The 27593-nt window shown below is 47.6% G+C and overlaps 1 protein-coding gene across 1 annotated transcript; it reads right to left on the bottom strand.

Moving 5' to 3' along the window:
- Positions 1–487: 487 nt before the first annotated feature.
- On the bottom strand, positions 488–26939 carry LOC309414900 (serine/threonine-protein kinase PAK 3-like; the record flags this gene model as incomplete). The annotated part of the gene is made up of 9 exons (XM_082012279.1): positions 488–580; positions 1714–1851; positions 5762–5958; positions 6399–6498; positions 7345–7462; positions 8221–8333; positions 9923–9971; positions 12281–12344; positions 26726–26939. The coding sequence occupies 9 exons, from the start codon at positions 26937–26939 to the stop codon at positions 488–490; spliced, it is 1086 nt and encodes a 361-aa protein (XP_081868405.1).
- Between the last annotated feature and the right edge of the window lie 654 nt (positions 26940–27593).

Consider the following 27593-nt stretch of genomic DNA (forward strand, 5'->3'; position numbering starts at 1 on the left):
GGCTACTTAGCCCTTTGCAGGACCAGGCCTAGACATGAAGACTACAGCGCCAAGCTGTCTTACTGTTTTTTTTTCTTTTTTATTTTTTTTAAACACTGGGTGGCTGTTACTTCACTTGCTCTTTTGACTGTCACAATTTCCAAGTGAGTGTACAGCTTATTCACAGAGTGAGAAAGAAGGGGACCTTCCGACTGAATTTGCTTTCCCTTGGAAATGGCTGAGGCAGGCAAGCATTTGTGGTTGTTACCTCTCTATCTTAAGCCCTGTTTCGTCTTAAAAATAAATTCAGGAGCCAGAAGGCAGGAAGAAGAGAAACGGTCATATTTTACTCCTTGAGGGGCTGGGTTGTTCTCCCTCCTACCACCATGACTGTGACCATTGGTCTCTTTATCCATCCACCTGTCCCACAGCACAAGCGTTGAGGTTCTATAGAGTTTTATTCTCAGTTCTGCTCTGAGCTGGCATGGGAGAAAGCCGGCCTGAAGCACTAGTGGCTGCTGCCGTTCTTATTCGCTTCCTTTGCTTCCGTGATCAGCGGCATCAGGCTGGAGAGAGGCTTGGCTAATTTTAGGAATGGATGCTGTGCAAAGGAAAAAAAGAAATGAACCATTACTTTCCAAACTCAGGTACTCAGAGCCTCAAGCAGCATTTCTCTGGTTATGGGGAATACGCTGAAACAGGACTGAGGGGACCATCTGCACCTGCGTCTTCATGTCCAGTACCTTGCTATCACAGGCAAACAGGGCCCAAAATCCCATTAATCCCTTTATCAAGTCGTCTTCAGCGTGCTGGCATTTCTGCCCTGCCAGCACTCTGGGAATGCTGTTTGCTCTCCCAGGGCCTTGTTCCTTTCAGGAAACGCAAGTTACTTACTTAGGTTCCTGTTTTTTAAAGACATGGGCTATCTGAGTTGTCAGAAAAGAGCAGAGGCATAAACCGTTCCTTAGGGAACTCCAATAGCTCTAGGAAATGTTCATGCCAGGAGTATTTAGGCCCATGTGTTCTTCTGAAGGCCACGGAGGTACAGGTTTTCAGCACCAAGACAAGAGCAGGGACACCAGTGACAGAGCGCTGACGGACTACTATGCATACGGCCACTATGTAGAGCTGAATATACTACCAAAATTCAACACAGGGCCGCAAAAATGATCAGAGGGACAGAATACCTCTCCTAGGAGGACAGGCTGAGAGAGTTGGGGTTGTTCAGCCTGGAGAAGAGGAGGCTCCGGAGAGACCTTTTTGCAGCCTTCCAGTACTTAAAGGGGGCTTCTAAAGAAAGATGGGGACAGGTTTTTTAGCAGGGTCTCTTGCAACAGGACAAGGGGTCATGGTTTTAAACGACAAGAGGGTAGATTCAGGCTGGATCTAAGGAAGAATTTTTTTGCAATGAGGTGGTGAAACACTGGTACAGGTTGCCCGGAGAGGTGGTAGATGCCCCATCCCTGGGAACATTCCAGGCCAGGTTGGATGGGGCTCTGAGCAACCTGCTCTAGTCGAAGATGTCCCTGATCACTGTACGGGGGTTGGACTAGATGACCTTTAAAGATCCCTTCCAACCCAAACCGTTCTATGATTCCACTTCTTTTCCTTTTGAAAAGCACCAAGACTGGAGACTAATATGAGGGGGTTCCGTCTCATGCCTTTGAGTTTAGCTGGTGAGAAAACCATTACATAGAACAGCTGTTCCGCTTGCAGCCGTGTCCCATTTTTTACCTGCAGAAGTTCCTTGGCAGACCCTCGCCTGTCCACATCCACCTCCAGGCAGCAGCTCAGAAAGTCGCAAAACACTGCGGACAATCGCTCAGGGTTCTGCAGCTCTGGTGTCCCGTTCGTAGCGATCAGATGCAGCGCCTAGAGAAAAAGGGAACATGAGACTCCACCTGTTTCCTTCATATCCATAACTGCCCAGATAGACCCCATTTTTTAAGGTTCAGTCTCCAGTGGCAGTTTCTTCCCTGGCAGGGGGTCAGACAGGATTTTTCTATAGCTACATAAAAAACCTTGAGGCAGCCACAGCTCTTCCAATATCAAAATGATCTTGCCTTGACAGCTGATTTCACGGACTGACCTGGTTAGTATGAACTACATCAGCAAAAGCACATTTTGCTTCTCCAAGTAGTGACAGGCTTGTGACAGTGACAGTTTACAGGCTCTTTTAAAGAGTGAATTTGGCCTAACGCTATTATTTCAGAGGATTACTACTGAAAATGCATCTCGGCGGGGCTCACTGTTCCCTAAAGTACAGCTTCCATAAAGCAAAGGTAGCCAAGTTTTTTGCTCTGCTCTTGATAAAAATGGTAACCAGATGGGAAAAAAGGAAATCCATCAGCTTAGTCCTTGGATAAAGAAACAGAAACATTGGGAACCTTTTTTTCAACACAGGCACATAAGTTGCATGCACAAATATCTTATGAAGAAAATGCGTCTTTGGGCAGATGGGAGCCAAGCTGCAACAACGTCTTTCAGCAGTCTCCAAATTCCAGATCAGCGTCACTTATGTGTTAAGAAGAAAACGTTTAATGCTTGCTATCAGAAAAACGAGTAATTCCATCGCTATGGTAACACTCCACTGCCTCAGAATTGGGAGTATTCACCTGTGTTAAGGGTTGAGTCCTCTGTGGATTCCCCTCTATGTTGTGCATAAATGTCCAGCTGCTCATCTGAATGCACAGTCATTCTGCGCACACAAGCCTAGCCAAACACTTGAAAATTCCAGCCTTTCTCCTCTTCAATAGCATCCAGCCAAAGCTAAGCTCAAGTTTCCTAAGCAAAGCCAAGGATGTTCACTGTCAAGCAGCTGACGGAGTTCATGCAGCTGAGCAAGTCTTCCTGATATTCCTCAGGCCAAGGGAGTACAACGTCATTTTGCAAAACACAGGGTGAGCAGTATCCAGTGTGGTTCGCTTGTAACCAAGGTCTAACATGCTGAGAAGCCAGCGAGATGAGTTCATTGCGCTTTTGCAAGATGTTATGTAGAAACGGAAGACAAACCTTTTGAACTATTCAGACATAAACTTCCAGAATACGTCTAAAATACACAGCAATAATGACAGAAATAGGCCATGGGGTCTTCCATTAAAACGTCTGCCATTACAACAGCTCTGTTCTACTGGCACTTAACTAGACCGGGACCACATTGACTTTGCTATTGTCCTCTTAAATACAGAGGACAATTTCCAAGCCTAAAAGGCAAAGGAACGATCCTAGAGTAAAAACAATAAAAGGAAGCTTCTTTCCTTTTCCCACAACATAAATGTCACAAAATCAGTCTGATCCTGTCCATCTGCAGCTGACCTCAGCCACCGGACACAGTGGTGAGCTGGAGTGCCTGTCCTCACTACGCTTCAATTGCGCTACCCGAGGGATGATACTTCTCCTGCGGGAAAGGACTACAGCACCAATGGCAGCTTTGGGGATTTTACTGCAGCCACATTCACCTGAGTGTGAAACAGGAGTGCCAGGACAAATGGAGCTCTTTTAGTTACTTGTTTCTTCTCAGAACATGAATCCCAAAGAAGAGTCATCTTCAGCTCAGTACGTCCCCTTTTCAGTATTTCCACCAGAACAGGGAAAGGTCTACGGGAAGCTGAAGTACCTTCTTATCACATATCTTTTGGTCTCCTATGATATGCAGCTGGCAAAGAAAAGCAAGTACGGTACAAAGGAAAGGAGCGTTCGCAGTAGCTGCAAAGGGGCAATAAGCTCATTAATTTGTTTCACATGCCAAGAAACAAGAAAGGCTTCAGCAGACCATTACAGCTGCAGTCTGTGAAAGCAAGATCCTAAAGGTATCCAGGCCACCCAGATACGTGACGGAACAACATACAGATGATTAAGAAGCCTGAAACTGTAGAAGATGTGCAGCATTTGAAAAAAATGCTACAGTTTTGAGACAAATTGATGCGCTGTGGTTAAGAAATGAAAAAGAAATGCTTAAGGCTTTGTTTTGTTTCTGTGGTTTTCTGTTTGTTTTTTTTTTTAATTGAAATCAGGAGGAGGTCCAACCTGAATTTCAAAGGGTTTTTATCACACCAGTGTTTGTCCCCCAGGCCCTCGGCATGTGCCGGATGGAAGGAAATCACAGTGAGAGGAAACAAATACCATCACAGACACATCCAAGACACACATGGCTCGAAAATTGTTCATTCCTGTGAGTTCTGCATCAGCTGGAAAGAACGTGAGCAGCATGGGATGCGCCTGCTCTACACGTGGAAAACAACACTGCATCTACATGAAGACTGCTGCTAACTCTAGGACTAATGAGCCTTTCATGCCCTTACAATTTATTTAGGTGTTTAAGTAACGGAAGCTCCTGTGTGCCTTCCATTATTAAAACAATCCTTCATAAAAAACAAATCAATCCTGTCGGGGTTGATTGACCTTAATAAAACTAGCTGATAACTGGGGAACTTCAGGCAGTCCATCACAGGCTGTTCACTGTTCCTAGCTCAGGGGCAACAACCGCTGAAAAAGAGCCCAGGAAGCCAATGCAGATGGAAGCAACTTCAGGTGCCTGATTTTCATCTACCACAGTTTTACTAAGACACCTGAAGATGCCTTGAAGCTCTAAGTGTCCAAGCTGATCGTATCTCCAGCAGGAGATGAGGCATATATGGAGAAAAAGAGCATCTCAAAGAATCTGGGTGAGGGCAGGAAGAGCTGAGTTTGGTCAGAGAGAAGAAATCCAGTGATCTTTCTAACAAACAGTTGACCTGAGGCTTCTCGAGGAGCCCTAATCAGCATTTGAGGTTAAGGAGGCAGGGAACCTTCAGCATCCCGACCAGTCACGCTAATGCTCTTCACGGGTTTTTGCTGCCTTATGCAAATGCATTTTTTGCAAGGGTCTCCCAGGGAAGCAGGTGGAGTGTGGGCTCCTCTCTTTGCTTGGCCGGGGGTATTTCCTGACCATTCTCTTGTTTCTTCTTTCAGTCTGCAGTACGCAGTCGGGGTGCCACAGACCAGAGAGAGCACAGCCTTACTGCTATGAGAAAAGCTAAAGGTCAGGCTCTATTTTAATTCTAGCCTTAATAAGAATCGCGTATGTATACGCATAGAGCAAACTTAATTTCCTCCTGAATTCCTGCATCCTGTCAGGAATTAACTGTGCAGCATTGAGCTCTGTTTCAGCTCTCAGTCATGAGGTGTTATCTCAGCAGACATTCCTCCACTATGACACGCTCCTTTGGTATAAGAACTGGTCATTTCATTTTAAGGAATTAGGACAAAACTGGAAACTTCAAAACATCAAAATACACTAGTGTACTACAAGTACCTGTGCTAAAACAGACTTGTAGAAAAGCATTTGCTAAGAAGTGATTATGGCATTACTAGAACCAGTGACACTTCCTGAAAGGCGCAGGTGAGCAATCGGCACTGATCTGAGTTTGGAAAGACTTCTCCTGCACGTACAGTTGAAATATTTTTCATAAAAATTCCCCAACTGGAGGATCTTGCTGCTGAAAAATTCTTGTCATTCAGAGATACAGCTCAAAGAGATTTCTAAAAGCGCATGAGAAATCTCAAGCGTTGTTGAGGGCAAAAATGACACATTTCTGAACAGTCTATATGTCACTTCTCTTTTAAGGTCCCCCTATTGACGTAACGACAGCTACAATATATGCCGATATGCTCCAGCGACATATTTAGAAGCAGCCCTTGGTGGAACTAGTTCAAGCTGGTGTAACTGGGATTTTGTCTCATGGGAGACAAAACATGGGGCAGGTTAGAAAGACGGTGGTCTCTGGTTTTATTCGCACCTTACCCTGAGAGGATGAGCGTTAACGTAAGGAGGTTCTCCTTGCGCCATTTCAATTGCCGTGATCCCAAGCGACCAGATGTCCACTTTGGGCCCGTATGCGTTTCCCGACACCACTTCTGGTGCCATCCAGTAAGGAGACCCGACCATCGTGCTCCGTTGACTCTGCTCAGGGGTGATCTGAGCACACAAGCCAAAATCAGCTGAGGAGAAAAACAAGTACTGTTAAAGGCAGCTTGATTTATGAAACCAAGCAAAAGAAATCCCTTCCAGATGCCTCAGAAGGCGTTGTTGAATCTATCTGGTAAAGCGGCCATGCTCTGTTTACTCAGTGCTCGAGCCAAGGAAATACTGAAGTGGCCACTTAAAAACCCCTCAAGTTTCATGCAGTGGCTTTTATTCACTTGAAGCTTTAGATTATTCTTTATTACTATCCCTTCTGGAAGGGACCTACACAAACCGAAACCACTCTTTACACCTTTTTCCTTTCTGTACCTCTCTGGACGTTGGCACTGTGCTCTTAGCTCGCAGCAGTGGTCTGCCAGTGCACTACCACAGGCATCGCTTTTGGGTAACAGGCAGTCAGTCAAAAGCAGCCCCACACCACATCCTGGGAATGCTGCACCTGACCAAGGATACCTACTCAGTTTGACAGATCCATCCATTCCGAGGAGGATATTGTCGCTTTTGATGTCTCTGTGGATCACTTGGTTGGAATGAAGGCAATCCAGAGCTTGTAGGCACTCATAGATAAAAAAGAAACATGAGGGTAAAACTTACTTAGTGACCAGATTTCATCACACAAGAAAAGAAATGGCTCTAAAGGATTTAATTTCTAGTTGAATTGAGAGTAATGGCAGAGTATTGTGCTCTCAAGAGGAAGAGCTTGCTGCTTCAACACAGAGTAATAACTTCCTAAACGAAGGCGTAGTAGCTTTTGAAACAGAAATGTCAATTCTTGGCACAGACTGTCCCCTGAAAGCACACACGGAATGACTGCTGCTGCAGGGAATGTGCTATCTCCACCCAGGTGACAAACTATGGTTTGCCAAAAACCAAAAAGTCCCTTCCTTCGGTATAAGATGGATCACTTTTGAGTCGGAGGTCGCATGAGAAAGATTTTATTGTTAGGCTTGACGGCAGATCTGGAAATAGCGTGTTAGGCATTTTTCAGGAGCAACCACCGTTTTGGGTGGAGTGCTATTCTTTTAAGCCGAGGACTGGGATGAAGGAGCCCCTATTTTTCTTTGCTGGTATTTTAAAATTCTGCCACCAGCATATTTGCTTGTACACGAAAGGAATGCAGTACAGGCATGCTCCAGGCAAAGGTTTAGAGAGGCAAAGTTGAGAAGAGTAAAACGAAAAACAACAAAAAAAGAAATAGTACAATAAAATTCTATGAGTAAAACAACAGAGTGTAATAAGTGCAGCGATACTGGCAGGCAGTTCACTTAAGATGCTCTTTCTTCTCCGTATCATAAAAGCAACACAGAAACAAAGCTCTGAACATGAAACCTCTCATCTTCTTACCACCTGCTTAGAAGTACCATCCTGTCCCAGTAATGGGAAGCACAGGCGGGATCCCTTACCTCCCTACAGACAGCTGCTATCTGTCCTTCATCCATACATGTCTCCTCAAGAACATCATTTAAAGAGCCTCCAGCTAGGTATTCCATAACCACCCACAGTGTGTCACCGACGAGGTAGCTGAAAGAAGAAAACAATGGCACTGAGATGAGTGTGCACGGCCAAATTACCTCTGGAAAAAGGCTACAGCTGATTTTGTTTCCAAGTCATTCTTACATGAGGACAGGACAACATGAATAGACATTCCCTCTAGGCTATACAGGACTTAGAACCTGTGCGGTCTAAATGAGGAAGGCCCATAAGTGAACAATTAGACGTCCGAGCTGGCAAGCAAGTGAAAAATTGAAGTTCAGTAATGGCAAAGATAAATCTTGGACCAGGAGGATGTGTACCAGTGAGGACAGGTATTGGTCAACAGTTTGGAAAACCTACCAGAAAATACATCCAGGAACAGGAGAAACAATTTAAAAAATGGCAAATTACGTGTTTCTGCAAACAAGAACTTCACCTTCCTGATATCCACAGCAATGGAAAAGAGCAGGAACAGCCCAAAGGAAGTAATTTCGAGGAGGATTTACCAGCATTTATGATAAGACACAGAAAAGATGATCAACTTAAACAACCACAAAACCAATCAAGCCAACAGCAAAAAAACATGGAGGTAGGCTGAGATGGCTGTGCCAGGTCCTTGAAAACAGTCTTAAGCAATATATGCCAGAAAAGATTAATGCAGACAAAATGCAGTCTCCTCCCATACACTGGCTATGAGTAGATAAACAATAGAGGTCAATTTTCTGCCAGTGACCAAAGGGGTTTTTAAAAGGTTTGGCTTGCAGCATGTAAATGAACATTCACGTGATCATACCAGAACTACTCACCTGTCTAAATAGTTCACAATATTGGAGCTCTTGTTTTCTCTCATGATGAGGATTTCGTTAACTATTAGCTCCTTTTTGGGCTGTTGTTGGAGATTAATTTGCTTTATGGCCACCTAAAACGACAGGGAAAGCCATTAACTTGAGTAGCCTGTTGCACAAGGTCCCAATGAACATGGAGCGCGTGTTTTTGGAATGACATAGCAGAGCTGTGCCAAACTGTCTTGGTATCAGACCAAAGAGCTCAGTAACTTATATTACAACACCCAATTTCTCTGCTAGCCTGGGTGCTAGTTACAGGACACAGGGCCATATACATTTTGTCTTGTAAAATCTGTACAAATGCTCTTTAAACTATCAAGCACGCATCTCTAACAACACTCTCTGGACCGACATTCTTCTCAGATGGTCTTAGTTTACCACCACTATTATTGTTGATGCACAGTTTGCAAGCAGGATGTGATTTTGTTACTGCCAAGATACACAAAAACTGCTGGTAATGCTTTAGTAATTGTACGATTTGTCATCATTATTTCAGCAACTGCTGTTACTCTTGACTTGACGGCATAACAGAGAGAAAACACAGACGTACATTACATTTCAAAAGCCATACTAAAACAATCATTAAGGTTACACACACAAAAAATACAGTCCTGGCTGTTGCCTTCGCAGGCGTGGCGACCTGGTTCAGGAACGGCACGGAGACCAACCCCAGGCCGCTCGGGCCATCAGCTCGCTGACACCAATGTGGTAGACGGCAAATGGCGTTTATTAGTGTGTGACACGGCGTTATATAGCTTAGGTTTCTAACCTCACTTCCGTCTGCTTGCATCATAAATTAAACGCTATTGGCTTTCAGGAGAGGGGCCCTAACTTTCCGTACAGCGCGATATCTTCCGGCCGCCAGACCCTAGCTATCTACACCTGGCACTTCCTAGCTTCTTGAATCTTGATTTTGCAACTCGAAATACACATTCCTTAACACAGTTCAGATTGGCAATTACTTTGAGGGTTTCAAAAAAATAATCCATTCTATGTCATTTGATGGATACACCCCGGGTCCTAAGCAGGGCTAGACCTCTACCTAAGAGCAGTTATAAAGTGCCTCTGTCTAGTCCTGCTCTCAACATGGCACGAAAGAGACCACCCCTCCGCTCCCATTCCTGGGTTTCTAGCCACATTTTCAGGCAGGGTTTGTATAGATTCAAGACCGCTTGCCTTGGAAAAGGAAAGGAATGTGAAGAGGCCACTTTAAACTGGTCACTACAGGGGCTGTCAAAGCTAACGCCGCTTTCCTTCAAGATTCGTTTCTCACCCTCCTGGACCCCACTTCCCTGCGAGCACTTCACGGGCTGTAATGGGCTGTCACCGACACCAGACTTAAACACGACTGTTTGGTTTGGGAGAGATCTTTGCTCTTGATATACTTCTTCTACACTGACAGACATGAGAATGATTTCTAAACCAACACATTGACACTGGCAATAAAAATGATACTGTTTTTATCAGTCCCAAAAGCTTGCTGGGATTTCTGAAGGCTGAAGACAGCAGATGATGCATTTTGCCAGCTGACACTAGCCTGTGCTTCAGAGGAACTGCCTTGGCAGTAAAGATCTACTGGCCACCCAAAAGCCCCATCCACCCTTCGCACCAGAGGGGAGAGCACTAAAGACCTGCAAAATCGGCTGGGACTGTGGACACTTACCTCTTGTCCTGTGGTGATGTCCATCGCCATGTAAACAGTTCCTGACGCCCTAGAAGCAAAACAGCAGCAAAGAAAGGAGCACTTTAGTCCCTAGGAGTGAAAGCAAGCCCAGACAGGAGATCGCTGCTGCCTGTAGGGTTTAAAAAACACCTTTGTTCACCCACTCCTTCAGGCAGCAGCGCACAGCGCAGCAGCCCACCAGCCCTCTGCCACGCAGGGTATCCAAGAGAAAACTTATGCCCAACGTGAAGAACAAGGGATGTCCAACATGAGGAAAGGATCCACACACAGCTTTCTCCAGCATAGCAAAGCAAGGAAACTATTCTCCAGCCATCCTACAAGGTCACAGCTAGAGCAGGTTAAGGCATGTTGTGCTCCAAACAGGGGATCCTTAAACAGCTTCTTTAGGTGTCAAGAGCCATCAGCAGCTGCTTCTGTTAGGTGCACCGGACACGTGAAGGACTCTTCATGGTATCTGTATTTTCCTCCTGTGGCAGACACGGGTTGTGTTGTAGAGCCACCAGAAAGAAATGGTGCTCTCATCTGTGGACTAGGCAGTGTGGCGTTTTGTTTGCCATCTGCCTCTTGTTAAAAGAGGTTCTTCCCCTGTAATGATGTGAAGGGCCTGAAAGGCCACGGTCAGAGGAAACCCCTTTGGGTTTAAAGTAACTGCAGGCTTGTAAACCCCATTAGTGTTCCTTCTGAGCTAAGCACAGGTTTACACTGCCATCATGTCAAAGCTGACGTCTGCACGGGCAGTGAGGCAAGGGAGAGCCAGCGAGGGAATTCTGAGAAGTGGGAACACCCATCCGGCAAGTGTCCCACTGACTGACAATGCCAAAATCAGTTTGCTCCTTTTCACCTGATCCCCTGGCTTGTTTGTGTACCTGCAGGCTGAAATATGTCTGAAGCACTGCTATCCAACAGGCACCAGGGACGATTTTTTTCTGGAGGATTTTTCCCCATCACTACAAATTGACCTGCAGCATGACAGTCACGAGCTGGTGACGGCAGCACGCTCACTGCTCTGTAAGAAGGGCGTGCCATCTTCAGGCTGCACTAAAAGCTGGAGGAAATCAGTTCAGAGACCCTTTCAGGCCAGGTATTAGCCACTTCTCTTCCCACCAGCTGCTGAGGCACCTTTGTACAAGCTCACTCCTAGGATGGGCAAAACAAAAGACGGTGAGGGCGATGGTCATACTGTCACGGTCACACGTGCGTCACACGCATGTTTCTTCTGGCTCTCACTTCTTCAGTCGACACATATCTTTTGAGAGCCTGGCACAGCTCTAAGTGTCCACTGACATTTTACAAATGACAATGACAACCAAACCTTCGGGTACAACGCAAGCGGCAATCCCAGAAAGGGTTTTTATACAACGAATGGAGCAGAAACACCTTCCCACAAGTGCCCCACCAAACAAGAAGTGTCTACGATAAAGCCTGCCAGAGAAAGAGCGTGAGTGCGTCTGGCTTTCTGCAGCATCTATCAGTTCTAGGTCAGCAACGTGCTACCCTGACTCCAAACCTCACAAGCAGTCACGGTTTCTTTACAAACACTAAGGTCACCTGCCTTAACAGGCAGGAAAACATCTCCCGATGTCAGTGAACAGCTTCTGTCAGACACTGACAGCAGCGTGATCCTGGTGCTACACAATGGCTCTGGCCTTCCCGGAACTACGACACAGCCACCGAAACTTTGACCGAGCAGGGAGTCTGTCTGTATTTAAAACGCAAGTCAGATACCTAATTTTGATGCCATTTCTTCTTGCCTCCTCACATCAGAACCATTTCAAATCAATCCTAGTTACAGTAAGCATGGTTGGGCTTCAAAGGGAAATAGCCTGATGGTTTTTTTTCTGTAAACTCCTAAAACCTGCAGGATCCACAAGTGGTCTGCCATCAGGCAGATGATGCATGTTCTCATCAAGTACTTTGTGCTTCAACTCTCTGTTTATTACTGAATTTTTGTTCTTTTCTGCCTCTGCTAGAAAAGAGAGCTTATTATTTAATCTCTGCGTTCTGTTGCTAAACTATGTGGTTATAATCCAGATCACTGAATATCTTTTTAGAGCAAAATATTCGAAAGAAATGGTATTGAGAACTGGTATCTCTCTCACAACTAGCAGGTGCTAAGTGGCTCTTTTAGGCAACAAAGTTTTTTCGCCATTCTTTAGCGTGGCCAGATTATTTTGCGACATACAAAAAACTATTCCCCCTTCTCCCCCTAAGAACATAAGCAAATAGGGGCCACACACTTGAGGGACAGTAGACCTTCCCGGTCCTGCTCCTTGCTGCAGACAAGACATTGGCTCCACCAGGTTGTCTTTTCGTGTCAGTAACTGTGGTCGGACTTACCCTTGGCCAATTTGCTCCAATTCAGTATATTTCTTCTTAGGATCTCCCATGCTCACAACGCTCCCTGAAAGAAACAAAATTAAAGATGCTCACTGCAAACTGGAGATACCAACTTCCAGCAGGTCAGAAATGCAGCTCCACTGTCTGGGCTTGTGAGTCGTTTGTAGCCACTTGGGCAACAACAACAACAACAACTTCGTCATACAGGCAGCTCCACAGCACAGACAGCCTCCACAAAGACAGATTTTCTACAGTCCTTTGGAGAGCTACCTTGACAGCAAACTAAGAGCATGGAGAAACATTCACAGCAGACAGGTATCAGAAAAGAACAAGCACCAATGCAAGTGTTTGTTGTTGAGAAACACTAGCGAGTGCTGGAACAACAGAGCCTTTATTTCCTTAGGAATACTCTGTGTGATTCAATGGAAGGTATAATGCTACCAATGATTACATGCACCTTGGGTTCTGGAATCAATTTTGATGAACAGGTGCCATTTTCAGAACAGGAAAAATACTGCAGAGTGTTTCCAGGAGGGGATCTTCTCAACCTTTCAGCAGTTTGCCGGAAGAATGCCTTTATGTTTTTAAAGAACAGCTTCTCATGTTCATTCACCAGGAATGATGGGGTTTTAAGAACTATCACCATCATCCACTCATTACCAGGCTAAGTTCTGAAGACCTTGCTTATGCCACTCTAAGAACCACACTGCTTGTCTGCAACCTGACTGGGATTGACACGCACTTGTCCTGCACTCTCAACACTGCACGCATGTTGATCTCCACAGAATCACAGAATGGTAGAGGTTGGAAGGGACCTCTGAAGATCATCTGGTCCAACCCCCCTGCCAAGGCAGGATCACCGAGGGCAGCTTGCACAGGAACGTGTCCAGTCGGGTTTGGAAGGTCTCCAGAGAAGGAGCCTCCAACAACCTCTCTGGGCAGCCTGTTCCAGTGCTCCATCACCCTCACAGTAAAGAAGTTTTTCCTCATGCTGAGGTGGGACTCCTGTGTTGCAGTTTATGCCCATTGCCCCTCGTCCTGTCACTGGGCACTACTGAAAAGAGGCTGGCTCCATCCTCCTGACAGCCACCCTGCAGATATTGATAGACATTGAATATCAGTCTTCTCTTCTCCAGACTAAACAGCCCCAGGTCTCTCAGCCTTTCCTCATACAAGAGATGTTCCAGTCCCTTAATCATCCTCGTAGCCCTCCGTTGGACTCGCTCCAGGAGTTCCCTGTCTCTCTTGAACTGGGGAGCCCACAACCGGATGCAATAGTCCAGATGAGGCCTCACCAGCGCAGAGTAGACGGGGAGGATAACCTCTCTCGACCTGCTGGCCACACTCTTCTTAATGCACCTCAGGATACCATTGGCCCTCTTGGCCACCAGGGCACAGTGCTGTCCCATGGATAACTTACTGTCTGCCAATATTATGCTTATTCACAAATAAGCACAGCCGTGGTGGACAGCACGAACAGCATTATTCCTCAGGCTGCCGCGTTACACAGGCAGCTGCACAAACGAGATGCTGATCATTCCAGCAGTAAGGCTCAGAAGCCAGGCCAGATGGGGTGCTGCCGCCTCCCGGCAGCTCTGCGCTGCAGCAGCGGGAAGGCAGGGCCGGCACATCTGGCACAGGGCATGGGACAGAAAGAAATACCGAATACGTACTCAGTTTCTCTAGGATGTCCTCATCTGTCAGCCCAGATTTTGTCTCCTGCCCGTCTGTGTTTCTGGACAAAGCGTTTGATTGTCCACATTGCAGAGTGGTGGCCACTTTAGCTGGTGCCAGCGCAGCGGCAGGTTCAGTTACAGAGCATGAGTAGATCTGTGACAAAAAAAGGCGTTGTATCAGAAAGCTGGCTTGCAGAGATGCCCCTAAGATCATATTGCAAATGCAAATGCTTACGAAGATGCCTCTTCTCTGCTACTAAGATAAATTCACGGACCCTATCAGAATCACAGGAAACTCATGACTAAATGGGAAAGTTCAAACCCGATTGTCGGGGTGTCAGTGGCCTGGGTGAAGCACTGTCATGGTAGGACTGCGGCCCGCAGAGTCTTCACCCGCAAGTGCTGTCTGACCAGAAACATGCAGCTCTGAATTACCCCAAATACAGTGCTATCCAACGCGGGGACTTACTGGTTTTGTATGTTCAGGCCAGGGTGCGGGAACAGGGGGAGGTTCAATGCCTTCTTCCTCCTCCTCATCACCTTCATCCGCTTCTTCAGAAACAGGCAGAGCTGGTGGGGGTTCACATGCTGGTTTTGTGCCCTGTGGACAGACGGGAGCATGAGCGACAGTCACCACTTTGGCACTTGGGAGCTTTGACAATTACACACCACTTGGGTCTGCTCAGACAGCTTCAGGAACCAATCTGGACATGCCTGTAGTCCTACAGGCCCCGGTGCTAAGTTACACGTGGCACAGCACAATTTAAAGGTTACAAATGACCCTGCTGTTTTGTTAAGTTGTCTTGGCGTTTTTCATTCTTGCTGAAAACAACTTATCCATGCCCATGCTTAGTCAAAGTCCAATTTTACAAAATGTCATGCTTGGATATATCGCTAGAAGTCACATCTAGTTGCTGGTTCATTGCTTTGGCATTGTATCTACAGTCATGGTAACAGTTAATTAAGCTAACAGGTATCTACTTATTCGAATGTGGTTAAATACAAGGGTTTAAGAACCCTCCTATTTAACCCCAACCTTTGCTGCTGCTGCAAAGACGCTACGGTTGACTTTCCTTCAGCCTGCAAGGCTGGCACTCTGTCACAAAGGGCAAATCTCACAGCTTGCTCCACCATTCTTAAATGCTAGGAAAGCTAAAGGTTACCTTCACACTCACCGAAGGATGGGTTTCTCGGTATCCACGGGCGATTTTACCTGCAATGTGCAAAGGAAAATTAACCAGACGCTGTTATAAAAATGCCTTTTGTGGGGAAACCCACAGAACAAGGAAATCCAAAGAGACGACATGTTTCTTTCACAACATCCCTCCAGGAGCAACAGCTATTTTACATAGAGAGGAGGGTAACAGGACAATAGAAAATTCTACACTTTCTTGTGTCTATTTTTTGCCCTGTTTTGCCAGTAACTAAAAGAATTGGAAACTTATTCAAGAAAATGCAGATTGGTCTTTGTCAATGCTTCTCTTCCCCCATTAAAGCTTGCCAAAATTCCACCTTAGCTGTGCCACTTCTATTCTGACAAACCACAGTCACAGCTCCTGAGTTTAGGAGTGTACACAAAGTGTTTTGAATTTTGCATTTCACCACAAAACTAATTGCTTTTTTAGCAAACATTAAGTGTCAACTTAGACAGTCAAACCTCTTCATTATGCAAGTTAAAAAAAAAAAAGATGCTTTCCCTCAAAAGACGAGAAACAGTAATAAATTCTGGAGATTAACCTCACAGTTTCTCTCTCACAGAAGCTCTCCCAGTCCGCATTTTAGCAGTTGCACTGGTTGAACCAGCAAACTGAGGAAATTGCAGACCCCACTGCCAGGCGTGGGGAACTGAACCACTGCAGGTAAATCTGTCCAAAAGCTGTCCACACCCGGTGGGATAGAGACACCCCCTTATTAGCTGCAGCTCTTGACAGAAGCTTTACCAAAGTCATGGTATCTTACTGGCATTTTTGTTTAAAAATCAACTCCGTTATTAAGGAACAGCCAAAGAACACATCGATACAGAAGCCAGCTAGTACTAAAAACCTCCACTTACTTGCTACATGTGTGGCCAGCCAGGGTCTGTCTGGCAAATACAATACAGAAAAAGCCAAAGAAAAGAAAACGCGAACTGCAGCACAGACTTGCTCTCTCATTTTTGCAACGATAGGTCACTATTTTGCAGACTCTAGGCATCCAGGAGGATAAAGGACATCCCCATCACATCTGCAGGCTCTTGGACGGGAATGCCCACACCACGAGGGTCTTCCTGGAGTGAGCCTGCTATGGAGATTGCTCGGGACGCTTATGCCTGCCTTCTCGCCCTCTGTGACACCGTTCCTGTTACAGCACAATGGCAGCCGTTCTGGGTTGGTTTGCGAGTTTATGCACGGCAACCACGTCCTCTGCATGGGGTTTACGTGGCAAGGTTGTGGCAGCAGGGCTGCAGGGGTGGCTTCTGTGAGAAGCTGCTAGAAGCTTCCCCTGTGTCCCATAGAGCCCGTGCCCGGCGGGGCCAAGCCAGGCAGCGACGGGGGCAGCACCTCTGGGATAACATATTTCAGAAGGGGACAAAACCGGCACGTGGCATTTGCAGCCAGAGAGAGGAGTGAGAACATGTGAAAAGATCTCTGCAGACACCAAGGTCAGTGCGGAAGGAGGGGCAGGAGGTGCTCCAGGCGCCGCAGCAGAGGTTCCCCTGCAGCCCCTGGTGAAGACCATGGTGAGGCAGGCTGTGCCCCTGCAGCCATGCAGCTCCACGCTGGAGCAGATCTCCACCTGCAGCCCGGGGAGGACCCCATGCCAGGGCAGGGGATGCCCGAAGGAGGCCGTCACCCCGTGGCAGGCCCGTGCTGGAGCAGCCTGTTTCTGGAGGATGGCACCCTGTGGCTGGGGCCCAGGCTGGAGGATGCCGACACAGTCTCACGTAGCCTGACGTGATCCTGCCCTGCTGTGCCAGCCTGCAAGGGTTAGAGGAACTGGATTGTCCGGACTCCAAGCCAAGGGCCGTACGCTTTCAGGACCTGGTTAACGTTTTGTAGTTTCATCTCACTCGAACCTATAGCGTAAGATGAAGCTTTCCTTCTGTTTCTCTATGGTGGGTCTCCACTACAAAAGAACCCTTCAGTCCAGAAGAATATGCCCAGAGGACTCTGGGACTCCCTCGTAACTGACTGGAAGAAGGGACGTGAGATGAGAAAGCGTACCCTCCTGCTCACACTGCCGAGCTTAACCAGCCCCCAGACAGGGATCCCCATGGGACCCTGCAGTACTAAACCAACCACTGCCGTAATCCTGGGCTGGGCTGGGCAGCAGGAAAAACACCGTGTTGTCGGTGTCTGGTAGGTGCTATTTTCAGCTTGTTAGTGGAACTGTGTACCTATCCAAACAGGTATCACAAGTTCATGGAAGCTCTTGTTAGAAAAGAATAAAGAAAAAGACTGCAGAACAAATATTTTGAAAAAGAATTCTCGTAGTAAGTTTCAGTGGATTATGCTGCTAAGTTTTATATGATTTGATACTGTGACTTATCTCGGCATTGTTAGTGAATGTGATTGCTGCTATTTTGTATTGGATAAATTGCCATCTTTAAGTGACAGGAAGCACAAAATCATGGACTATATCACTACACCAGAATCCCTGATACTCTATCCCTTTAGTCATGTAAACCGTTGACCAAGTCTGGGACTAGGAGTGGATTCAGCCGCACCTAGACTCCCCTCTGAAAAGGACTTTAGAAAGCATGGGGGTCCACCCTGATCCTCGTGACTCAACGGGAGGGCATTCCTTTACTTTCCTTACCTAACCTTAGTCATAAACCGTTGACCAAGTCCAGGACTAGGGGTGGATTTCGGTCCACTCTGAGCCTCGTGTCTCAAGAGGAGGGTCTCCCCTAGTTTCTCTCCTCAAGATACACATTAACTCGATCCGATAGACACGTAAATCATTCCAGTTTAATTGTAATCTGGCTTCTCTCTGCATAGCTTTTCCACGTTGAATATGGAATAGAGTGGACCTTGCCAGCAACTTCTGTTAATTCACGCTTTTTACAAATCTAGATTAAAATCATTCGCTTTCTGATATCTTCGGCAGTGATTCTTTAAGCAGCCTAAATTATCCATCCGTGACAGCCCAGGACGAAGGGAGGGGTGCCAGGAAGGTGTTTTAAGATTTCATCATATTTCCCATTATCCTACTCTGATTTTGATTGGCAAGAACTTAAACAAATTTCCCCAAGTTGAGTCTGTTTTGCCCGTGATGGGAATTGCTGAATGATCTCTCCCTGTCCTTATCTCGAGCCACAGGCTTGTCCTTATATTTTCTCTCCCCTGTCCAGCTGAGGAGGGGGAGTGACAGAGCAGCTTTGGTGGGCACCTGGCGTCTAGCCAAGGTCAGCCCACCACATCTTCTCTACAGCTAATGCAAGAAATCCTTGAAAATTCCCCTCTATCACAAAACACCACAAAAAAATCCTCAGGGTCCATAACCTGTTGCTCAAAGGATCCAAGAATAACTCATAAAACGCGCAAAACAAGTATATAACCCTGTACCCCAATCTGAACAGCGTGAAGGAGCAAGGATGCAAAGAAACAAAAGTAAACATGACCTTTGGCCACTAATGCTTCTCTGGAAAAATGGTCATGATTGCTCCATCTACTGTCTGCTTTAGTTGTAAAAACAAGCAAGAGAAGAAAAGTCACAGTTTCAATGCCATTTAGGGGACAAAAGCAGAAAGAGAATTCATTTCAGGAGTATTCCACAAGGTGGAAGTTTTTAAGGCTGCTGCTTGACCACCTCATTTTTGAACGTGGGTCTGACTCATTTTGGGGCCTGACACTGCCTCTTTCGCAGTGAGATGTCAACTTACCTCCCGACAGGGAGGCGATTCGAGACAGTCAGCACGGCTTCACCTAGGACAAGTCCTGCCTGACCAACCTAGTGGCCTTCTGTGATGCAGCGACCACATTAGTGGGCAAGGGAAGAGCAACCGACGTCGTCTATCCAGAGTTCTGTAAGGCCTTTGAGACAGTCCCCCACAACAGCCTTCTCTCTAAGTTGGAGAGAGAGAGATTTGATGGGCTGTGGACTGTGCTGAGTGGTGCGGTTGACACGCCTGAGGGATGGGATGCCGTCCAGAGGGACCTGGATAAGCTCGAGGAATGGGCTCGTGTGAACCTCTAAGGTTCAGCATGGCCAAGTGCAGGGTCCTGACACAGTACTCCAGCTGGGGTCTTGCCACAGCGGAGTGGAGGGGCAGAGTTCATGTACTTCACGGCATCCTTCGAATTTATGAAGGACTATCAACAGAGATGGGGTTGTCCATGAGCATGAGAACCACATGAAGTCTAAAAGTCAGCAAAAGCACCTGCTCCAAAGCGTGGCAGCCTCCTGTCACACGGGAGGCAGCTCTACCTTCCACTGTCTCCAGATGTCAGGGCTCCGGTGGGTCACTCTTGGGGTAGCAGCAGGAACACTTTGGCACAGGTAAAAAGCGTTCCCAGAGCTTCCTGCAAGCATTTGCACAGCTCACAGCCCAGGACAGCCGTGCCTGTGACGGCCACACCGTTTTTACCCTGCCTCCCCCGACCAAAGTACGCTCTGATGCAAGAGCTTTGGTCCCCGCTGTCTCCCAAGGAAAACCAGAAAGTGTGTTACAACCACTGAGCTCCCGTGGGATATAAAGAAGCCTTGTCTGGCAGCAGTTGCTTCCTGCTGCGTAGGCTTTGAACTAGCCCTGGTGACAAAGCTGATCAGCCAATTGTGCTTCATAAGAAAAAGCTCCTGTGTAAAGCTAGCTTCAAAGACATGCACAAGAGAACTTGACTGACAGTGGCCTCACCTATACAAGTGGGCTTAGCATTAGAAAGAAACAGACAGAAACCAGCTGAATGCGGCAAAGGTGCAACGAGATAGTGCCAACTCAGCTAATAAATATGCATTAAGCATGCTTGCACAGGGCAGGTTGTGTGTACAAATACACAAAAGCAAACAGTAACATGTCGTGGCCAAAGCCAATGGGTTTTTCAGCCTGCAAAAATGAATATGTGAGTACCCTTAAAATTGCATATGAGGCATCGAGAATTGTAATGTGGGGTCCTTCTCAGGCTTACAGCCAAGAGGCACCTTTACAGCCGGCAATAAAAAGCGGTTTTAGCCAGTGTGTATGTCTGCTGCCTTCTTTCTTCTACCCACACATGAACTAGGAGAGAAGAAAAGTGCCAGCGAATCCATTTCAGTCAAAGTTCAGGTCGACATTTAAACAGCAAAACATCTCAATACTTATGCTGACCCTTACATAGTTATTTATTTCATCTTCCTTTGATATGTAACTAAGCACATCCTCTGCTACCCACAGGATTTCCTCCCAGCCTCCCAGCTCTCCTATGTAAGAAACACAAGCTATAAATGCTACAAAACAACAAAAAACCCAAACCCACCTGCTTTGGTGGACACCAAAACACCCATGACTTTCTCAAACTCTTCATTGCACCATCTGACGGGCAAGGGACAGGATCTCCTAAAGGGTCTTTTATGGGCACTGCCCTGAAACCCCCCCACTGCTTCTCTCCTAGAGCACAAAGAGATGAGGAAGAATTTCTTTTTTAAGTCTGTGGAGACAGTTTCTGAAAGTAGACCAGTAATTTTAAATGAGGATAAGCCCTTTGCCTTGCATCTGGCAACCAACAGGGATGTGGACCCAGCAGCACAGACCAGTGCCACGCAGAAACCACCACCTGACGCACAGGGAAAGCACGACAAGTCAGATATGGTACCCAGTAACGACAACCAATGGCTCTTCACATTGGTTCTCTGTATGATCAGGTTAGTTCTTAGTCAGACACAGAAACGAGAAGCGATTTCTTCTTCTTTTGCTGAAGTAGACTTTTAAGGAGATATTGACAAAAAGTGCAAAAACAACCCAAAAAAGTCAAAGTAGGTACTTTCATCCTCACTAGATGCATATCTGTCCTGGTTTCAGGCAGGATAGAGCTGGTTTTCTTCACAGATGCTAGCGTGAGGCTATATTTTGGATTTGGGATGAGAAAATGTTGATAATGTGCTGATGTTTTGAGTTGTTGCTAAGTAGTCAAGGACAGTCCAGCTTCTCGTGCTGGCCCCAGCAAGAAGGCTGGGAGTGCACGGGAAGCTGCGAGGGGACACAGCACAGCTAACCCAGGCTGGCCAAAGAGATATTCCCTACCATACAACATCATGCCCAGTACACAAATTGGAGTTAGCCGGGGGGGCAGAAATCGCTGCTCGGGGATGGGTTATGGATTGCCGGCTGCTGAGTAATTGCTGCATTGGGCATCACTTGTTCTTCTATGTTCCTTTGTCGGTATTATTATGGTTGTTATCATTGTTGTTTCCTTCTCTCTTGCTGTCCTATTAAACTGTTTTTAACTCAACCCACGAGTTTTTTCCCAATGCTCTCCCCTGTCGCACTGGGGGAGAGGGGAGTGAGCGGGCAGCTGCATGGCACTTAGTTGCCGGCTGGGGCTAAACCACGACATGTTCAAACCGGTGTCTGAAAAGGAGAAGAAAGAGAAGGAGCCAAAGTCAAAAACTGGCAAGACAAAGCGGGAAGCAGAAGTGGCTGTTCCTCCTCAGAAAGACAATATAAGAAAACCAGCTAAAGCTTCCCAAGTGAAGGTGGACAGCGAGCGTGAAAAGCCTCCTCCAATGGAACCTCCTGTGAAACAAGTGAAGGAGGACGTGCCAAAGACAGACAATGTTTAAACATTTTCCTCTCAAAAGGATGAGAAGGCTCTTGGTACCCCACAGAAAATTCATCCAAAAGTGATAGAAGATCACCCAGAAACTAGACCAGCCGTGGAGGAAAAGGCAAAGAAAGACCATCCAAAAGAAATCAAGTCAGAGCAGCTCTCCAACAAAGAGGGGCAGCCAAAAAAACCTACTGAAAAAAGCAAAACTTCTGACGCGAAACCTGAAAAAAAAGAAATAAAAGGTGATGAAAAGGTTGACAAAGAACGTGAAGCCACTTCCATGAAGGCCTCTAAAGCAGAAAGTGCTGAATCAAACACATCACGGAAGGGGAAGACCAAGCCTGATGGTGAAAAAGGAGAATGAACTCCAGCAAAAGATAAATCTGCTTTTCTTAAAAACCTGAAGCCTTAACAATCTTCAGTAAGATTCAACTTAACTAAGAAACTGGCAAAAAGATGGTGAGTGGAGAAAATGTGCCACCCGCAAAAGAACCTCTTGAGAAACATGAGCCGAGCAGCAGCAACGTGAAACAAGAAAAAGCAAAGGGAAAAGTGAGAAGTAACAGGAGCTGATGGCTCTCATTCAAGTCTTGTAGATTACACCAGGTACCTCATCACTTCTTTTCCTATTCTCTCCTTCCTCCCCCCACCCCAAAAACTGCAGAATTCTTTATGGTGACTAATGGAAGGAACAGCTAAATCCCTGCTAAATGAGTGAATAATCTGTGATCTCTCCTGTTCAACTGTACTTGTGTCAGAACCAAATTTTGTTAAAGGAAACAAGCAGTCTGTACTGCGCAGAAAGCTAATAACATGTTTGACCCTTACTTCTGGGACTTCTTTTTCCCCTCTTCTTATTCATTACATGTTGACTCTTGGAGGAGTGCCCTCTCGGTCTTCCTTCAAATCCAAGGACAACAGACATGTCTATCTCATGCAATATTTTGCGTTTCAAAAATTGCAAGGCACTGTCATGTTCTACTTTTGTCAGTAGGACATGAAATTATACCTTGCAGAGAGAGCAGCTTGGCTGACAATAGGTTGTACTGATTTTGGCTTTGAGCACAGCGCCATATCGACACAGTTACACTGCTGCCAGCTCAGTGCCTCCGTGTTTGGCACTTCCCTTGGAGACCTCTCTTCTAGGTTCCATTGTATGACACGTGAAAAACAGAAAAGTGATCTAGTGTGGAACTGTTAGGATTTAGATTTCAGTGCCTAAAGAAGGAGGACAAAGCAAACTCAAAACATTTAAGACATGGCTGGAGACATAAGGTAGTGTCTTGGTGTTCTAAGAAGGTTCAAAACTGTACATTTTTCTAAGGAAGAACAGTGGGACATGAGGATAGAGCTTTGGTTGTGTATACCTCTCCATAATTGCTTGCTTACAAGAATGAAACAAGAGTGCATGTCTCATGTATCCACCATTGGTAGAAGTAGGACCTGAAGGTATTACCAGATCAGATGGGCCCCAATCTGATAATCTCGTGTCTTTGTTAATTACATGTAGAGTAGGAAGATACCAAATCCATTGGTTGCTCATAGTCACAGCTAGTGGGCTCATCCGTTCTCTTGCCTGTTCCCTTAATTGAACATCTTTTGAAAAAATCCTGAAGATTTAGAATTGAAACAAAAGCCATTTTAGAAAATGTTACAGAAAATGGCAGTGTGTGGATCTCACCCAGTACTAACATGCGCTTTCCTTCTCTGAGCACTAGTTCTACTGAGGGAAGCCCCATTAGAAAGACTGAAGAAAAGCCAGGCACTAAACTCCTTAAGACCAGAGAGGAGTCTAATAATGATATAACAGCCCCTGATAAAGATGTCAATATTATGATCCAGATCCCTCCGTCAAAGTGGGATAGAGTTGACTCTGAGTCTGAAGAGGAAGATGTTAAATCTAGCCAGTGCCCGCAAACGTAGGAAAACCTGCTAGTGCTATAAAAACATGAGTGCTAAGCCACCAAATCCTGTAAAACAGCATGAAAAAGAGGTGGAGCCTTCAGAGGAAACACTGCAGGAAAAAAATCCTAAAGAGCCAAAAGAAAAGGCTGTTGGTAAGGTGGAAGACGATACAGCAGCACCTGCTGCAGTTGACCAGCCTGAAGCAAGCAGACGTGAAAGTCAAAGCAGTCCCAGTGTTAGCTGCAGCCATAGGCGAAGCCCTTCTGAGAGGCAGACTCAAAGCCACAGCAGCAGTGCCAGCTCAGGAGAGAGTCAAGAGAGCAAGAAAAAAAAGAACCAAGAGAAGAAGAAGCACAAGAAGCCAAAGAAACACATTGGAAACCAAACGGATTTGGAAAAGAGCCAAAAGCACGAACACAAGAAGAGGAAATTGAAGAAGAGCAAATATAAAGAGAAAAGTGATGCAAAAGTGAAACCTGTCACTACACGGAATCACAGGTAATAAAAAAAGACTTAATTCATCCTAAGTCATCTTTGTTCAATTTTGTTACACTGCAAACAAATTCAGAGAGAATTCACAGAGTGACAGAGAGAGAGAAAAGGAACAGGGGGCAGGACAGCACTGGTGGAAAAAAGCAACTGTGATGGGCAGCAGGACAGAGACCTGGAGAAAGAAAACATAGAGCAAGAGAGAGGGAAAGAAGGGGCAGCCAGCTGGACAGGGGGATACAGTGAGAAAGGATGGGGCAGGGAACGGGACAGAAAGAGACAGAACAAAGAGAGGGGAAAGAAGGACAGCAAGAGGGAAAAAGGGACAGGGATCTGGGAAGAGAGGGAGAAAGCAGCAGCAGGGCAAGAGGAAGAGAGGCAGAAGGAGGGGGAGGGAGCAGGAGAGGGAAAGCACAATAAGGGCTGGGGCCAGAACAGAGACTGCAAAACAAGCCTGGGGACGCAGCAAGATGGAGGGGGGCTGAAAAAGAACAGGGGCAGGGACAGAGGCAGGACAGAAGGACATAGTGAGAAAAGTTGGGGCAGGGAGGAGGACAGAGCGCCAGACGAGAGAGACAACAGAAAGAAAGAGAAAACCAGGGACAGTGAGCAGCACAGCGGAATGGAGAAAGAGAGAGAGGTATTGGGAACCTTGCCAAGAGATGGAGGAGGGCAGGTGGAAGGCTCAGGAAGCAGCAGAGAGGGACAGAGAGAGAAGAGATGAGCAGGAAGAAGGACAGGGACGGTGGGATAGAGAATGGAAAAACACAGTGACTGTGAACAGGACAGAGCGAGAAAGAGAGAGAACAAAAGAGAAGCAGCAGACCAACGGTATCCTGGGCTGCATCCAAAGCAGCGTGGCCAGCAGGTCGAGAGAGGGGATGCTGCCCCTCTACTACGCTCTGGTGAGACCCACCTGGAGCACTGTGTCCAGCTCTGGAGCCCTCCGCACAGGATAAGACATGGACCTGTTGGAGTGGTCAGGAGGAGGGCCACCAAAATGATCCGAGGGATGGAACACTTCTCCTATGAGGACAGGCTGAGAGAGTTGGGGTTGTTCAGTCTGGAGAAGAGGAGGCTCCGAGGAGACCTTTTTGCAGCCTTCCAGTAATTACAGGGGATCTATAAGAAAGATGGGGACAGGCTTTTTAGCTGGCCCTGCTGTGACAGAACAAGGGCTCATGGTTTTAAACTATAAGAGGGTAGGTAAAGGCTAGATCTAAGGAAGAAATTTTTCACAATGAGGGTGGTGAAAGACAGGCACAGGTTGCCCAGAGAGGTGGTAGATGCCCCATCCCTGGGAACATTCCAGGCCAGGATGGACAGGCCTCTGAGCAACCTGCTCTAGTTGAGGATGTCCTTGCTCAGTGCAGGCGGGTTGGACTGGACGACCTTTAAAGATCCCTTCCAACCCAAACTAGTCTATGATTCAAAGAGATGGAGAAGGAAAAACCTGCACTGGCCTGCAGACAGAGAGAGACAGAAGAAAAGAAGCACAGGGAGCAGGAAAGAGGGGCAAGAGGGAAAGTAAAGGGAGAGGGAGATGAGAGAGAAAGAAAAAGACTTGGAGAAAAGAGAAAGGGGAGGTAGGGAGCAGAGCACGGTAATAAAGGAGGGAAACAGAACCAAAAAAAAAAAAAATTACACAGCGGGAAAGGGGAGCGGGCAGGGAGGGACTGGGACACAGAAGAGGGGTGACATGACCCCATGGACCCAGCACTCACCGGAGTTCCTGCCCTCTGCACTGCCAGGCCAGTTAGAGAATTCAGGCACTTCTGTCTCTGTCTGCCCTTTCCTCCCTTCCTCTGCTGTAGCTCCACTCACTTGACTGTCCACCTAAGAGAACACATTGGTGCCTTACAGCTCCGACAACATGAGGCTGCCTAGATGCACAGCCACGCACCCACACGCACGCACCCACACCAACCCCCCCCCCCCCCCCGCCAACACACACTACGTGGCCGTACTGCACTTTTCCTTATTTATACAGACCCCGCGGTGCACATTGGAGATCTGGTCTGCTGAGAACTACTGAGAGGGACCCTTCCTCACCTGGAGAGGCCGGCTGTCTCTTGTCTGCAGCTGGAGGCAGCAGCTGCTGGGATCCTCTTCATCTCATTCTCCAGCTGCTTCACCTTCTGCTGAGCTCTTCAGCTTCAGCCACGGCAGCTCCTCTCCAGAGGCACTAAGTGTCCATCTGCCCCTCTGCATCCACGTCACCAGGAGAGCAAGGCCAGAGACAGCCCACGCAAACCCGAGCCAGATGCAGGCTGAGAGGCCCCGGCCCTCAGGGCAGCCTCGCTGCAGCTGGAGCAGAGAGACTGGGCCTCCAAGACCAAGATGGCCGCCTGGCAGCCCCGAGCCCAGGACTACAGCTCCCGGCATGCCCTGGGGCACGCCCTCCTGCTGCCTGAGCCTGCATCCCGCCCCCCAGCCAGGCCCCGCCCGCCCACAGCCTCATGGCCGTCTCCCTGGGGTTGCCCAGGCCCGGGCCCGGGCCCAGGCGGAGCAGGGAAGAGGAGGAGAGGGGCACAGAGGGGCAGAGAGGGGTGACAGAGGGATGTAGATGAGGACAGGGGGATGGAGAAGGACAGAACAGCGATGGCCTCCAGGCTTTGTCCTCATTTTAGGCCCGCTGGTTAAAGACTCACCCATGGAGCGATGTCTCAGGACCACTTCATGGCCAGTGGCGCTGCTTTCTGGATCCCCTGGTGGCGATGGGCAGAGGGCCAGGTTGTCAAGTCCCAAGGCCAGGTGCATATGTGGGATGTCAGGGTCACCCCTGCCTGGTTTTTCCCGGCGAAGCCCCAGCTGGTGCCGTCCCTGTGCTGCAGCCCTAGGGCTAAGGCTCCAGGAGCCGGGCATTTCTGCGGGCACTGCACCCTGCCGGGCCCTGCTGCCGGCTGCCCTGGGCTTCGCCCCGTTGCCTCCAGCTCTGCTTTCAGCCAGCACCGAGGGCACCGCAGATTGGCTTGCCTGCTCCCCACAGCCGTCCTGACCCACGTCTGCAGCTCGTATGTGGTGTCCACGTCACACGGCTGATTTGGGGGTGGCAGGTCTCTCTTGTGGCACCCTGGGAATGAGGGCAAAGCAAACCCATCCCTCCCTTTCAATCTTTGCCCACAGACTGAGCAAGTGGAGATGTACCCTGTGCTGGAGAGTGCCCTGCAGGGAGGAGACAGCTGCTTGCAGAGCAGTGCTGAGACCTGCCTGACAGCAAAGGTGGCCACAGAGCGGCCCAGGTGAGCTGGTTGCCTTGGAGGCTATGAAAGCAGCCTTCCTCCACCCCTGGTTTTGGTGAGATACGGAGCAGCACAGAGATGTTTCTCTGGGATCCAGGAGGGCTTCCCAGTGCCCCTGTGAGGGATCCTGCTCCCAGAAGGCGCCTCCCCATAGAGCAAAGGCCATATCCAGCCACCTGGCACTGGGTACGTCTGCCCTGAGGAGTGTCTCCAGGAGGATGGGGTCATCTGCCTGGTGGCTCTGACACAGCAAAGATGAGCTGAAGCCCCGTGGCTG

Source organism: Phaethon aethereus, assembly GCF_964289735.1.
Source record: "Phaethon aethereus genome assembly, chromosome: 34".
In the NCBI taxonomy this organism is placed as follows: Eukaryota; Metazoa; Chordata; class Aves; order Phaethontiformes; family Phaethontidae; genus Phaethon; species Phaethon aethereus.